Source organism: Pseudochaenichthys georgianus, chromosome 19 (genome assembly GCF_902827115.2).
Source record: "Pseudochaenichthys georgianus chromosome 19, fPseGeo1.2, whole genome shotgun sequence".
In the NCBI taxonomy this organism is placed as follows: Eukaryota; Metazoa; Chordata; class Actinopteri; order Perciformes; family Channichthyidae; genus Pseudochaenichthys; species Pseudochaenichthys georgianus.
The window spans coordinates 10,781,700-10,797,065 of record NC_047521.1 but is presented as its reverse complement, the minus strand read 5'-3'; the positions used below and the strand labels follow the sequence as shown (position 1 = coordinate 10,797,065).

Here is a 15,366-nt window from a genome sequence, read left to right as displayed (position 1 = left end):
TGAAGGGCATTAGTGTCTAACCTTTTCTGCTCTCGTTTTACAGCTCTCATCATTAAGTCTTTGCAAGGAGTTATTTGATCCTGTGAAGGGAAGTGCATGTCAAAACAGCAAATATTGAAAGCATTATTAGTGCATTTGAGGCATACTATCTAACTTTTGCCTTGAGCAACTTTAGTTACCAGCTGTTTGAATTTCTTAAAAATGGCTGATTTAGCAAATATATCAAACCATGAAAAACTGGGAACTGAAATATGACATCCATCTGAGGCTGTAGGCAGAATGATACATCCAATACAAATTATGTAAACAAGCCATGAGAACACGCTTTACACACATACCTGATGTTGGCGACACAAAAGAGATACATTAGCTTATCACACAAGACTGAGAAACCCTATATTACTGAATGGTGTAAAACACAGGCCTATCATCTCCACTGTAGAACACTAGTCACTCAGTAGTGTATGCCTGCCCTTATCTGAGCTGCCATCTCTTACAGAAAGTATCCATACATGTCTGTTTGCACTATTTAGCAACTTAAATGCTTCTCTTTTTGTTCAAGAGGACAAAGAAAAGACACAAGGCCTATCTGTTACATAAACAAATGTACTGCAAAGCTTTTTTATGTGTCTCTTGTAAAACATATGTTGTATCTCAAGAGATATATGTTAAAGGGATAGTTTAATGGCTCAGGCAGCCGTCGTTTAGCTTCGATTAGCATAAAGACTGGAAACAGTGGGACACATCTTGCCAGGCCATGTCGACCTACCAGCACATCTGAGACCCTGTCCACACGGTGACGAAAACTAACCGAATTCGATATAAAAATGGTTTTCTGTCCACACGGAATCGGCTCTAGAAACGTGTCCGTACACACGAGACCGCTCGACCCGCTGGAGACGCTGTAGTACATATGCCATGGTTGCCTGGTTGCCCTTCTATTTATTCTCCGCAGTGGATTTAGCAACATGTAGTTCATGTAGTTTTCCATGTCCACTTGTTGCTGATGGTTGTGGTAGAGGAGCTGTAGATGTTGCACTAACATCTGTATCATAGCCGATATCATTATCCGCGTTTCCGTGTCGGCCTCGTGTGGACGAACCGTCTATACGTCAGAGAACTGTAGCGGATACAACCCGTTTCGTCTCCGTGTGGACGGGGTCTAAAACTCACTCCTTAACCTTAAAAAAAAAATGTGTGTCTGGGTTTATTTGTTGTTCAACACAAGAAAGTGGTCCCAGCCAAGAAATAAACCCAATTAAAATAGCAGGTTATCCATTTTATAATATGGTTTCATTGTTTAAAATAAATAATAACCTGTTAATTTCTGAGCTTGATAGGTGCAAGTCGCTGGATTTTGTTCCCTTTTGGACAGAACCAGGGAAGCTGTTTCCGCCTTTCAGTATGTTGCTATGCTAAGCTAACCAGTAGTAGCATATACATTGATCTACCTTTTTACAATAGAAACTGATTGAGAATATTTCCAAGATTGAATATATGAACAAACCATTTTTTACAGCACTTTGACATGGATAAAACTAAAATATACTGTAGCATTTTAAAAATAGACCTTTTTTACACAAGAACATTCTATAAGCTCAACATTGAGCTTAAAGTCCAGTATCTGCCACACTGAAGATGCTCGTTAAAAAGTGAAATACATTAATCTTGAAAGTCATAAATGTAGGCTGTTCATCGTAAAATTAACACATTTTCCTCTATGCCTAATTCTAGAAAAAGTTACTTTAATCCCTCTGAGAGGTAATCCTGAGAGACGCTGGTCATTTAAAAGTGAATGTCTGAGCAGCACAGAGAGCTTTTGTGAGCAGCCTCACAAAAGAGCTCTTAAACCTGTAAGGGGGGAGAAGTTGAGATAGGAGAGAATGGGAGAGAGTTGATTACACTCACTTGTGATGCTATAAAACCTCCTGAAGATGTCAAGATGTTATAGAAGCACTCATGCTGTAGTTTGTTGAAGAGCCATGAAGATACTTTGACATCAGACTTTTCAAATTTTGAGTCAACTCAGATTTGTTTCTTTCTTTTTACAGGTGAGTCTCTTTTACAATGACAGATTTAAATAATTATTTATTGAATATTCTGTCTATAAATATTTTCTTAAATCTATCTGCAGCATCACATCATGGCTTCTGTGGGTGCATTGTTAATGCTTTTGCCTGTTGCATGGACATGCTCTCCCCAAAAAGCAGGTAACATCTTATTTATCACATAACATCCACAAATATTCCTGTGGATCAAAGATTGTTCAGGTTCATTGGAAGTTTATTGTTGTAAGATGTAACCCTTATCATACTAAATCTTCAGATCTTTAGACCCTCCATTCGGATCAGGAAAAAAAACGTTTATTGGAAAAAAAAGTCAATGGAATGAAGTCAATTTGTATATACAGAGTAGAAGAAGCAGCAATAGAAATACTAGACTGACAATATTAAGTTAATATTCCTAGTTTTAACTAAAGTAAGTTTCAGGCTAAATATAAAAGTGTTTAAGTGATGATGCAAATTATTATGAACAAAGTGTGTCTCTATTTCAGACTACGTGATGGTGTCATGTTTCCCCAACGCCATCATTGCCAGCGTCCCAGAGTGTCCCTACGGTTGGGAGATCGAACAGCTGTCCCTGGGTGGGCTCTGTTACTCTGGAATACACAGCCCAGGCTACTACCGCTTTATCATCCCAGACCTGACTCCCAAAAACCACTCGTACTGTGGCACGCACTCTGAGGTGAGACACTATTAAAGTTACAATACCTCTAGTACCTATAAGTATGGTGATAGTTGTTGTTTTCTTGCCCAGTGGTAGTCTTCCAGAAGCTGTCATAATTTGACTTTGTAACCATGTTCAAGAAAAATCCTTTACGCTACAATTTATAGATCTTGATCAGTTTAAACTATATATTTTTACCAGAATTAAGATTTTCGGTAATCAGACGTCTGCATCCTAATCTATTATAAAAACAAGCTGAGCAAACAGCATCAGAGAACACAGATGTTTAAAATGAAACCATGAGAAGCTTATGAAGACAACAACTCCCAAACTCAATGTTTCTTTAGTTTTGATTGAGAGACCCCTATTGGCAGAAATTACAAATTGTACATTTCAAAAGTCTCATTTCAAAAATGTAAATTATAATTGTGTCTCTCTAATGTGGATTTTTCACAGTACATACCTGGCAAAGACCCTAAGTACGTCTTCTATAACTCCATTGTGTCCAACGACACGTCGCTCACGGTCAGAAACCAGCCGGTGAACTACAACTTCAGCTGCATGTACCGAGCTGCCTACCTGGTTAATAACGCAGTGTTCAGCCAAAGGTAAGCATCGATACACGACACAAGGCGACATCTGTTACTGTGCAGACGATGAGTGCATTCTAACCCAATGACTTGCAGTGTTTTTACTAAACCCTCTGCTTTTTTCAGAGTGGCAACAGTTTATGTCAACAACGGGAGTTTAGGCACTTTTAGGTCACAGTTGTCCATGACTGTTTTCACGGTGAGTAGCAGTTCATAGATTTAGTTTCTCCAGTGGCAGGTTATAGTAATTAGATATATGCAAATAAAAGATTGTCAGGCACGGTCAAATAAAAAAATAAAACATATAAAATATAAATATATATATTGTAGAATTCAAAGTTCCTGTATGCCAAAGATGCTCCCTATGTGATCGAAACGTCTGAGATCGGCTCTGAAGTCTTCATTGGCATCGAGGCCAAAGGACTAAGTAACAGGTATATAACACATGTCAACATTTTCCTGACATCTAGTTTACGTTCCATACAGAGTGGATACTTTATATTATCATTTGCTGAACCTCTCAGATTCAAAGTTGTGATAAACAACTGCTGGGCCACGCCGAGTCCATACTCAACAGACAAGAAGAGGTGGAGTCTCATCATCAGCAGGTACCCTTGCGCCTCACTAAGGACTTTTTTTAATATCCCAATTTTGTTTCAAATGTTGGAAGTTTAACTTCAGCTCCTAAAGAAAAAAATTAAATAATCTGTATGATTGGGAGTATGGCTTTTAATTTCCATCAGACTTTTAATATTCTTTTATTTTCTTATTTGCTTGTTAAAGGTGGGGTAGGTAAGTTGAGAAACCGGCTCGAGATACACTTTTTGTTACATCCCGATAGCAATGAATATCTTAAGTGCTTTGACAAAAAATCCATAAAAAAATGTCAATGCCAATCATTTTAGCCGGCCCGGCTAAAGTAACTGGATGGCCTACCTGCCTGTCAGCCTTCCATCTGTGCACAACTTATCTCGTGCCCTCATTGGTCATGTGCGCATTCGTGTGTGTTGGAGGAGGGGCTCTGTAAGGACGTGGCAGATTTTTTCCGGTTGTGTATTTTCAAATTCTAGCGCACTCGAGCTGGTTTCTCCAAAATGACCTACCCCACCTTTAAGCGTCTTAGAGCTCTTGAAAAAGCGCTATACAAATACCATGTATTATTATTACTATTATACCTATTGGGCAAATACATTCTGTTTTCCTTGTATCCAATATTATTGTATGTAGTATTATAGAGCAGTGGTTCTCAATTGGTGGGTCGCGGAACCGTTTCGAGTGGGACGCAGATGTGAGTGAAGAAAGAAAAAAGAGAACAAAAAAAGATCTTTTTATTTTGAAGGCCTGATTTTCTAACGCTGTGCATGCAATAGGCGTTGGACTGGAAGTACCGGAGACCATAAACGGTTTTGAAAACTTCTGTCAAGTAGTGATCTAAATAAAACATCTTGATGGTTGATGGTTTTTCGAGTCTTCTGGCCAATCAGAATCAAGATTGTTGCCGGAAGTCCCCACGGAGAATAACTTTGCGGTAGAACTACTCTTTATACATCCATGGGTACAACTTCAGATAAAAATGAACACATAATGAAATATGACCCCCGGTTTGATGATTGACAGGTCACAGAACAATTGGGGCTATCTACCCTACCCACAATTCACACAGACAAGTTCAGCTGTCAGAACAAAGTGAAAAACAAACAATGGCATAAAATATTATTAAAATTTCAGGTAGTAATAGATCTATTTATTTTCTTCTCAGAGTGTACCAGAATGCGTAGTTTATATGTTCTAAAAAAAAACCTTCTGGGGTTAGGTTTTGAGTATGTGTGCCTTTTTATGTTATACAGTTCAGCTTTGATTCCATCATCTCATTAAACCTTTTTTAAAGCATACTTTAGTTCTGTGAAGGGATATAATATTGTATCCTGAAAAGCGTATATATTACAGCATCATTTTTTGTTGAATAGATTTGAGTGGTTCAAAATTTCGGGTCGCCATTTATTGACAAAGGAAAAAGTGTTATAGAGCATTGCAGTGTTTGATTCAATTAATCCAAATCAACGTTGTTGTTAATAATTGCCATATTCCTGACTGTTACAAACGTTGTAAACTGAAAAAACTGAAACGTTGACTATAATTAAATGTATTATGTCACCAGATTTCACATAACTGTATAATGTTAGTTGAAAGCAATAAAATAAATTACGTTTAAATAAAAAAATATTCGGTTCAACTTAATATTATTGCTAACCTAATATAGTTGTGTGAAATGTGTTGATAATGCATTTAATTGAAGTCAACATTTCAGTTTTTTCAGTGCAGTGAATCAGGTATTAAGTAGTTAGAATATTTACCCCAGTGAGGGCTGATTATTATATAAATCTTTAATATTGGTATTGCTGTTTTTTCTTTTTTGTCAATTTTCAAAAGTGTCACACAATGTTCAAGTCCCCTTCTCCCTTAGAAATACAAGTTAACTTAAATAAACTCATTTGTCCTAGGTCAGTCAATGGTTTTTGATGTACTAATACCTCTGATGATTTTATATGATGTTTTAAAGTGTAGTTGAATGTAAAGGAATCTTTTTATTATAGAGTAAAATGTTGTTTATTTTCCAACAGCTGTTCCTCCGATAACACTGTGACTATTTTTGAGAACGCCAAAGACAGCCGCTCCACGTTCAAGTTCAACTCTTTCCGCTTCCAACGGCTGGAGAAGGTTTCCACCGTCTGGCTGCACTGCGAGGTCCAGGTCTGTGATGGAGAGAGGCTCGTCTGCCAGCCAGTGAGTACAACACCTTTAGATAATATCAAAACTTACACCACTGGGAAGTCTTTATCTTTTCCTTTCCTGTTCATACATTTCAGAGAGAAACATTTTCTTTTGATTACATTTACAAGCATTAATTTTGCAGACACTTTTGCTTAATCCATGACAACATTCCTCTTTTTATTTGGAACAGCTTAAAAAAGAATTGACATACATGATGAATCATATCGTAGTGAATATTTGAATGCATAATGTATACTTTTATTTGAATATTTATTTCTAAGTATTCTTAGATTAATTTGACAATTTAAACTTCATTTTCCTGCTCGTGACTTTCCTAAAGGCCCCCTGCTCGTCCAGAAGTTTGTTAACAGAGGCAGAACCGAGTGGGGGGGTCCTTACTGCCGAGTTCCACCTTAAAGGTATAGTACGCCATGTTGCCTATACATGCTGAGGTGTTTTGAATATTTTTAAATATTAGACAACTTTTAATTTAGAAAGTCAAACATCCCAGTGAAGTTAGAATAAGTAAATACAGGTGTTGGTGCTGGAGGACTTAATAAAAGCCAAATGTAGCATTGTTGTTCCACTTCTTTCAAATAAAGAGACTCAGAACCCTGACTATCCCTACAATGTAGGTTTTAAGTTGTTGATTTAGTTTTTTGTCACTACTGTATACGTTTTTATTTTGTATTCTGATGTTCTTGTATCTCCTGACAGGTATTAATTCCTCCAATAATGGACACATAAAAGGTAAAACACATTTGATGCAATGATAACTATGATTGAAAAGTATTTTAATAATATTCAGAGATGTGGAGAGGAATTAAAAAATACTGATATCTCATGTTTTCAGTTCCCTGTTCAAACAGTGTATTTTTTGTGTGCTAAAATGCTGTTTCAAACCCTTCAATACAATACCAGAATTGAAATTCTAGTAGAAATAGGTGTTTCATTTATATGTTGACAATGAAGTCATAAAATGTTAAAACTTAGGGAGAAGAAATCTGAGAGGATACGAACTCTAGCTAAGCTAGCTACATCTAATCTTGTTTAATGTTGTTTCTCTTTCATCGTCCTCTTATTTATCTCCCATCGACATTTGATCTGGTCTATATGTTTGTTTTCCTCTACAGGCACTTCACTTTCCATCCTGCTGGCTGTCTTCATAAACACATGTTGTAATTTAGTAAATGGATCAAGAATGTGGTAAAAGCTTGTATTCACGTCACCCCACACTCAAATGAAAGGACATTCTCACCATCTCACAGATATTATTTGTATTTAGCCATGGATACTCTATTAACATAAATTACTTCACTGCTCTCTCCAATAAAGATTAAATGACATTTTGGAAAATAAGTGATCCTTGTCCCTTTTTGTTTTTAATTATGAGTAACCTTTTAAAGGTCCCATGTCATGGCCATTTCTACTGATCATAATTCCATTGTTGAGGTCTACTAGAATATATTTACATTGTTCAATGTTCCAAACTCACATTGGTTTCTCACAGCATCTCTGTATAGTCTGTGTATTCACTCTCTGTCCTAAACGGCTTGTTGGTGCTTGTTGGTGCTCCTGCCCCCCCTCCCTATGAGCCCACTGTGCTGATTGGTCAGCTCGCCCACTCTGTTCTGATGAGTCCACCACTGTTACAGCGGAACATCAATGATTATGTGTTACAATGGCGTTTGCTAGTGTTACTGGCCTCAGGCCTAGGGGTACCTGGGCCAGCAGCAGACTCTACCTCTGTATATGAAAAACACACAAGGCAGAAATGTTAGCTTGTGTGTAGCTCAACTGCAGGATTTAATCTGCTCATTTGGAAACAATCCACAACAAAAACATTTATACATGCTCATTTCCATGAGGCAACAACACCAGAGATCAATAAGGCAACAGCATCCACATAACAACGATGACATCATGGTAAAAATACAACAGAAATGTACAATAAAATCGTCACACTCAGAACTCACTGTTATCCTCACACTCAAATTCCAATACAATACACACACTTCAAAGAAACATATACAACCTATATGCATAAACACAATCTGCCTCTGTCATTTACATCATACACCAAGCAACACGTGTCTACATAGTACTGTGTAACCTTAGCGTTAGCTCCGCTAGCGTCACATTGCACATAACTACTGTATACATAACTGCCTAAAACAACGATTAGACATATCACACTCAATCACAACACACTCATAACACTTATACCCCTTTTACTGGGACACTATGGTGTCATTTCAAGGACTTGAACCCACCTGTATATGAAAAACACACGAGGCAGAAATGTTAGCTTGTTTGTAGCTCAACTGCAGGATTTAATCTGCAGGTTTCTGCCCTTGCAGGGTTCTAGATCCTCCCGAGTGGTATCGCCCTCTAGTGATCAGTCCGCCACACAGTTGCAATGTAATACAGTTTAATGACTTCTAAAGAGACAACAATACAAAATATGGGGTTGACACTTTTTTAACTTAACTTATTTTTTTTGACAATGAACTGGTTTAACCCTTTACACTCTCCCCTGCTTCTTTTTTTTGGAATGTCTCCTGACATTTGACCAAATCTGAAAAAGTACAAGTGCAGTCTATTATATGTCAATATGCCTGTGTGAAGCAGTTGTAGATGTAAGGGTGTGAATGTGTGAAGTATGGAAGGGGAACACCACTGAGTTGACTTTGGAGAGTGAGTTAACACCGGCATTCAACTGCTGGTAAGATGGCTGTCCCATTGTGCCATAGGTGAACATTTCTCTTGGACGTACTGTCCGTTGAGATCTTCTGACTGTCTCTTCCTCCACTTGATGTCCCTCCTCATCCGCTACCATTCCTTCCATATGTCTGTCCTGTGGTTCTTCCTCCACTGCAACATCCTCAGCAGCTCCCTCCTGTATCGGTGGTGGATTTTCCTCCTGAGCGTATGTTTCCTCTCTGACAGCGGGGTGAAACTCACAGGCTCTGGCTCTCAACTGTGTCTCAGGGCGGTGCACTGCTTGTCTATGCTCCGTCTGTTGAGGTCTCACTAACCTGTAGCATGGAACTGGCTGAACAGTGTACTCGTCATCCGAGCTGTCTGAGTCGTCCTCATCTACCTCGGCAATGTGGGTCTGTGTCTTTTTTTCCAACCTTGGCTCCTCTTTCCGATGTTGAGCAGGACTCACTTCATCCAGGGGCAGCTCATTCACTGGCAAGAGCAGCGTCTTTGATCCCTTCTCTGGTTGCACCTTATAAACTGGTCCGTTGTCAACTCTCTCCACAACACGGTGAACAACCTGCTCCCAGTATGACCTTAACTTGCCAGGTCCACCTCTTTCTGACAGATTTTTTACCAACACTCGGTCGCCTGGCTGAAGGATAATACCCCTGACTGCTCTGTCATACTGTTTCTTGTCTCTGGCTGAAGATCGTTCACTGTTCTGTGCAGCAATCTCATACGCAGAGCGCATCCTTTTTGCCCATTTCTCTGCATATGTCGTCTGATTGGTAGATTCAGGTTGTCTTTTCGGTGGGAACAGTAAGTCAACAGGTAAACGTGGAGGACGACCATATAAGAGGAAGAATGGTGAAAAGCCGGTGGAATCATGCCTTGTGCAGTTGTAGGCGTGCACAGCATGTGGAAGATGGTCTTTCCACTGACTCTTTTTTCCCTCTTCCAGGGTGCGCAACATCTGAAGGAGTGTGCGGTTTAGTCTCTCCACAGGGTTACCCTGTGGATGGTAGGGTGTCGTTCTTGAATGGCCAATACCAGCCAGCTGCTGTAACCTGTTGAACAAATTGTTCTCGAATTCCTTCCCCTGATCGTGGTGGAGCCTCTCAGGATATCCGAAGCGAGGAATAAAGTCCTGAAATATCTTGTCTGCTGCTGTATTTCCAGATGTATTCCTTGTTGGATACGCCTGAGCAAAGCGTGTGAAGTGGTCAACCACAACGAGGATGTACTCATAACCTTGACTTTGTTCCAGATGGAGGTAATCGATGCACACTAACTCGAATGGACTGCTTGTGGAGATGTGTTCCATAGGTGCTCTCTGTTGGAGATTAGGACGTTTCTGTTTAATACAGGCACATCTTTTGGTGACATAGTCCTCTATCTCAAGCTGCATGTTGGGCCAATAAAATCTGATGGATTACCTTTTCAGCACCAACATGACCCATGTCGTTGTGTAGAGTCTTTAGCACCAGTGGTTTCAGCTTCTCAGGGAAAACAAGCTGCCTGTGTTGTTCTGTTTGTCTGCAGAGGATCCCGTCATCAACCTCGAGCTTATTCCATTCATACATGAGTCTCTTTGTCTCTTTCCTCATATTTCTTTTGTCCCTTTCATTTGGAGTCCAGTTTTGAATCTTTAAAGAGACAACTTCTGTGATGGCTGGGTCCTCTCGCTGTGCTGCAAGGATGTTTTCAGGGGTAACTGTTGAAACATTTTCAGGTGACAAAATATCTGCATTTCCACCATCAAGCTGTAAGGCTGCGACCCAAGGCACGTCACTCTCCTGAACAGCTTTGTTTCCTTGCCATATTGCTGACACAACCTCAGGTGACATCATCTCTGTGTGCTCTTTCATGCCATTCTGCAAGTTAACAGGGTACCTTGACAGAGTATCTGCATCTGCGTTCATCCTCCCTGGCCTGTACTTAATGTCGAAGTGAAAATCAGCAAGCTCACCAACCCATCTGTGTCCAACGGCATTTAGTCTGGCTGTGCTGAGGACATAAGTCAAAGGGTTGTTATCTGTGAATACTGTAAATGTCGGGGCATAATACAAGTAGTCACGAAACTTGTCACAAATGGCCCACTTGAGAGCCAAGAACTCAAGTTTACCAGAGTGCAGATGGTAGTTTCTCTCGGCAGGCGTCAGAGTTCTTGAGCCATACCCAATGACACGCAACTTGTTGTCCTGACGCTGGTATAGCACTGCTCCTAAACCTTCATTGGACGCATCAGTGTGCAGTACGAATGGGAGATCAAAGTTTGGATAAGCTAGGATAGGTGGATGTGTTAGTTTGTCTACTAGCTTAGCTACAACATCCTGGTGTTCTGCTTTCCATATGATGGGTGTTTTTGATGGAAGCTGCCCTTTATCCCCTTTCCTAGCTATTCCTGTTCTTTTAGTGGTCTGGTTTTGGGTGTTTATTTTCCCTGTTTCGGTGGGATTCTGCAACAGTTCGAACAGAGGCTTAGCAATCCGAGAGAAGTCTTGGATGAAGGAGCGGTAATATCCCAAAAACCCCAGCAGCGACTTGACGTCTCCAACTGTGTGAGGCTCTTTCTCTTCAAGCGCTCTCACTGCTGCCAAATCCTGTTAGTCGATATTTACTCCTTCTCCAGACACCAGTCGGCCAAGGTAACAAACCTCTTGTTTAAACAAGTCGCAATTTGCTGGTCTCAGTTTGATGCCATGTTCTCTCATGCGACTGAGAACCTTTCTGAGGTGCTGAATGTGATCCTCAAAGGACGATAAGTAACACAGCACATCATCAAGGTATGGAGCACAGCATTCATCTCGGATCCCTTCCAGCACACCCTCCATACACCGCTGAAAAGCTGCAGGTGCATTTGTCAAGCCAAATGGGATTCTGATCCATTCATACAACCCCCATGGTGTACTGAAAGCTGTGAGGTGTCTGGATTCCTCACTCACGAAACCTTGTTGATAAGCGCTGCCTTGATCCAGTATGGAGAACCATGTGTTGCTCCCCAAACTGTCAAGCAGGTCTTGGATTCGTGGCAACGGATGTCGATCAGGAACAGTCTTTTGGTTCAGTCCTCTGAAGTCCACACACAGCCGCAGGCTCTGGTCCTTTTTCCGAACACAAACAACTGGGGAGGAATAAGAAGACACAGATTTGCGGATCCAACCTCTGTTCAGGAGATTCTGCACATAGTCCTTCACCTCCTTGTACAAGGGCTTGGGTATGGAGTTGTAGTTCTTTTGAACAGGTTTGTTGTCCACAACATTGATTTTCAGCTGTAAGTCAGGTATACAGCCTATGTCTCCCTCTCCTCTTGCAAACACATCCGACTCCTCGAACAGCATTTGTTGCGCAATCTCTTGCTGCTGTTGTGTAAGATGCTCTAAATTGACTGGAGGATGCCATTTTTCTTGTGTGTGGGACTTTGCTGAGCTGCCCATTCTGTCACTGGAGTCGTCGTTTGGTTCAACCTGTGCGACGCACAGGTACGTGTTACTGTTTGGCTGCTGTGAAGGTGAACAGAGATTAACCGCTGTGCTGTCAATGATTTCTTCTATACAGCCTAAGACGGTTCTTGGTGACAGGAAGATGTCATGCTTGGTGGAGTTGCATACTGGAATCTTAACAACTTTGGAAGCACCAGTGGGCACATCAACCAATGCAGGAAACAGGGATGCACGATATTGGTTTTTTGAAACCGATACCGATAACTTCCTGCTTCTCAAGACCGATACCGATAACCGATAATAATATAATATATAAATATATTAAATGTACCTGTAGTAGTGAGCAAATGACATGAGCATTACTACTATGAACAAAACAAAGCCAAGAACAGTTTTGACTCTTCAAAGTGACCATATTTATTTTCCCAAATAAAGTTATTGCCTTTTTCAAAAGCCTCGTCGATAGGTAAAAGCCCCGGTGCCTTTGCAGCTGGCTTTGGATTCGCCGATAGTTTAGCAGCGCAGGCGTCTTCGTACGCTTTTAACACACCATCGTAGCGATGGCGATGTTTCAGGTGACTAATCAGGTTGGAAGTATTATAGCTCGTTGCCTTTTTCCCTCCTCATGGAACTTCAGCATTGCATTTGTTAATACAAATAGCAAGCGAACTATCTAACTCTGAAACTTTGAAATAGTCCTGTAGGAGCCACATATGAAGCCATTTCTGTGTTTGTTAAGATACATGTTTTTTGAGTCACTATAGGTGGTGGGCGTGTCATTGCATTGGGGTGGTGACGTTTGTGTTTATATCCGGTTGCTTTTACCTGTGCAGGTGGCAATAGATGGGGGAGTGAGCTAGAGAAGGACAATTTTTGTTGACCGCACGCACTCACGCAGGCACATACAAGGAGATACGTACATTCATATGGAATATTGCATTTTTGGAAAGCAAATAAAAGGTCAAACGCATACTGTGTTGGAAAGACTGAGTTTTTGCGCGTCCACAGTGTTTTTTCTCTTGTTTAGTCCCTCGCGGCACTTGGTTTAAGATTACTGCCGCAATATTAAGTCAACAAAAAAGTTTGTACCACAGCGTGGATCTACGGAAAACGAAGATATATACGGAGATTCCTAGGATCGATCTGGACGCTGTGGAATTAAAAGGAAACATTGTGTGCTGTGTTCGCAGCTGTATTGGAGAGCGGATTAAGGAAACTTCAGCGTACTGCCGGGAGGATAAAGAAGGACTGACGGACAATCCACACAGCATCAAGAGCGAGCGGTATGTAACTTCTTCATTCATGCTGTGTAAATGTTTGTTAGAACACAGTGTGAATAAGTTACTGCTGCGTGTCCATTGGGGACTGACTTGTTGCTTGCGTGTGTTGGTTTGTGCCGCTAGAGGTTGCTTATTATCGGCAGCTGTGATATATTGAGCGTTCGGCTGAGTGGATTGGAGCTTGTGTTGGTGCATTCATTAAAACATTAAAAGAATATGTCAATAAGTGGAGCAAATTCAGATGTCAATGTGGCAAAAATGGATGAACAAAAGAGAGAGTCGATACTCACAGCCAAGGCTTTGGCAAATAAAATGGAAAAGCTTCAAAAGGAACGTCAATCAAAGGTTCACAAAATGAAAAGTGTGATTAAAACAATGAAGGGTCTCATGCAAAGGGATGACAACACTTCACAAATACAAACTCAACTTGAGCATTTAATTCAACTGGTTAATGAAACCACCCTGTTACACAAATCTGTAATTCCTCTTCTTCCTGCAGACGAACAGGAAAAACAAAATGTATGGTTTGCCAAGACACTGAAATGCAATAATGGATTTATCGACGATGTCAAGCAATGGCTTTCTGAAACTGGGAGACAACCGAGCAGCACCATTGCACATGTGCCCTCAAATGAGATATCTGATGAACACAGCAAAGTATGTCTCATGTTTCAAAACACTCTGGGAAAAATGTTGAAACTTCCGAAGCACAAGATGAAATAAAACCAAGCGACAGTGTTTCAAACATAGGAAGCATTGTGTCTTGCAAGCAGAGCTCTGCTGGAACCAGGTCCAGTGTTTCAGCTACATCCTCATGCATCAAAGCTGAGGCTGACATGGCCGCTCTCATGGCACGACAAATGTTACTAAAAGACAAGCATGCATTGGATGCACAAGAGGAAGAGCTCAGGAAACAGAAGGAAGAGCTCAGGAAACAGAGGGAGGAACTGGAAATGGAAGTGGAAATAGCCGCATCAAGGGCTAAAATGAATGTGCTAAGACGCTCTGGAAGGTCTCGTGCTGCAAGTAACGCATCTGTGAGTCCCAATGGCATGAATTCTTATTTGGAAAGGGGACGAAAGGAAGCCACACTCAGTGCTGGAGCAAAAACATTTGTGCCTGACACAAACAGGCCTACAGGTGGCTAGTCTGACGCACAGTTTTCGCACAGAGAACATGAAGTAGCCAATGGACATCTGCAACATCAAGCCACAAGAATCTCAGAGGCCAATATACATCAAAGTTCAACACAATCACATCCACAGTTACAGCACCAAAGCAATCACCCAGCAGCACTGGCACCAAGCAGCCGTGCTCAGAACCCATTACTTAATGTCTTAGAAAGACAAAATGAAATAACATCCATGTTGGTTCAGCAACAGTCTCTTTCTTTTCTGCCTAAAAGAGAAATTCAGATTTTTGATGGCTCTCCATTTCAATACCAAGCATTCATAAGAGCTTTTGAGCACAGCATTGAGGAGAAGACTCACAATCCTAAAGACCGCCTGTATTTTCTCGAACAGTACACCAGGGGGCAGCCTTTGGAGCTTGTCAGAAGCTGTCAGCATATGGCCCATGACAGAGGATATGCCAAAGCAAAGGCTTTGCTACAGGAGCATTTTGGTAATGCACAGAAAATAGTTTCAGCTTACATGGAAAAGGCTCTTTCATGGCAGCCAATAAGAGTAGAAGATGTGCGAGCTCTGCAAGCTTACGGTCTCTTTCTGAGAGGATGCTGCAATGTCATGGAAGAGTTGGAATTCATGTGTGAGTTGAACATGCCTAGCAATATGCTAGCCATCATAAAAAAGTTGCCCTACAAATATAGGGACAAATGGAGAACCCTGG

General features: G+C 40.8%; 1 protein-coding gene across 1 annotated transcript; it reads left to right on the top strand.

The window, feature by feature from the left end:
- The first annotated feature begins 2,143 nt into the window (after positions 1-2,143).
- On the top strand, positions 2,144-7,299 carry tectb (tectorin beta). The gene is made up of 10 exons (XM_034108106.1): positions 2,144-2,210; positions 2,555-2,745; positions 3,184-3,335; positions 3,444-3,516; positions 3,648-3,751; positions 3,842-3,925; positions 5,939-6,101; positions 6,430-6,508; positions 6,807-6,839; positions 7,223-7,299. Exons 1-10 carry the CDS (start codon positions 2,144-2,146, stop codon positions 7,297-7,299), a joined length of 1,023 nt encoding a protein of 340 aa, XP_033963997.1.
- The last annotated feature ends 8,067 nt before the right edge of the window (positions 7,300-15,366 follow it).

What these genes read in the sequence shown, in the direction of transcription:
- tectb (XM_034108106.1), top strand. Translation starts at nt 2,144, where the DNA reads ATGGCTTCTGTGGGTGCATTGTTAATGCTTTTGCCTGTTGCATGGACA. An exon ending in ACTGTGGCACGCACTCTGAG is followed by an intron (nt 2,746 to 3,183) that starts GTGAGACACTAT and finishes GATTTTTCACAG; the next exon opens with TACATACCTGGCAAAGACCC. An exon ending in TGTCCATGACTGTTTTCACG is followed by an intron (nt 3,517 to 3,647) that starts GTGAGTAGCAGT and finishes TATATATTGTAG; the next exon opens with AATTCAAAGTTCCTGTATGC.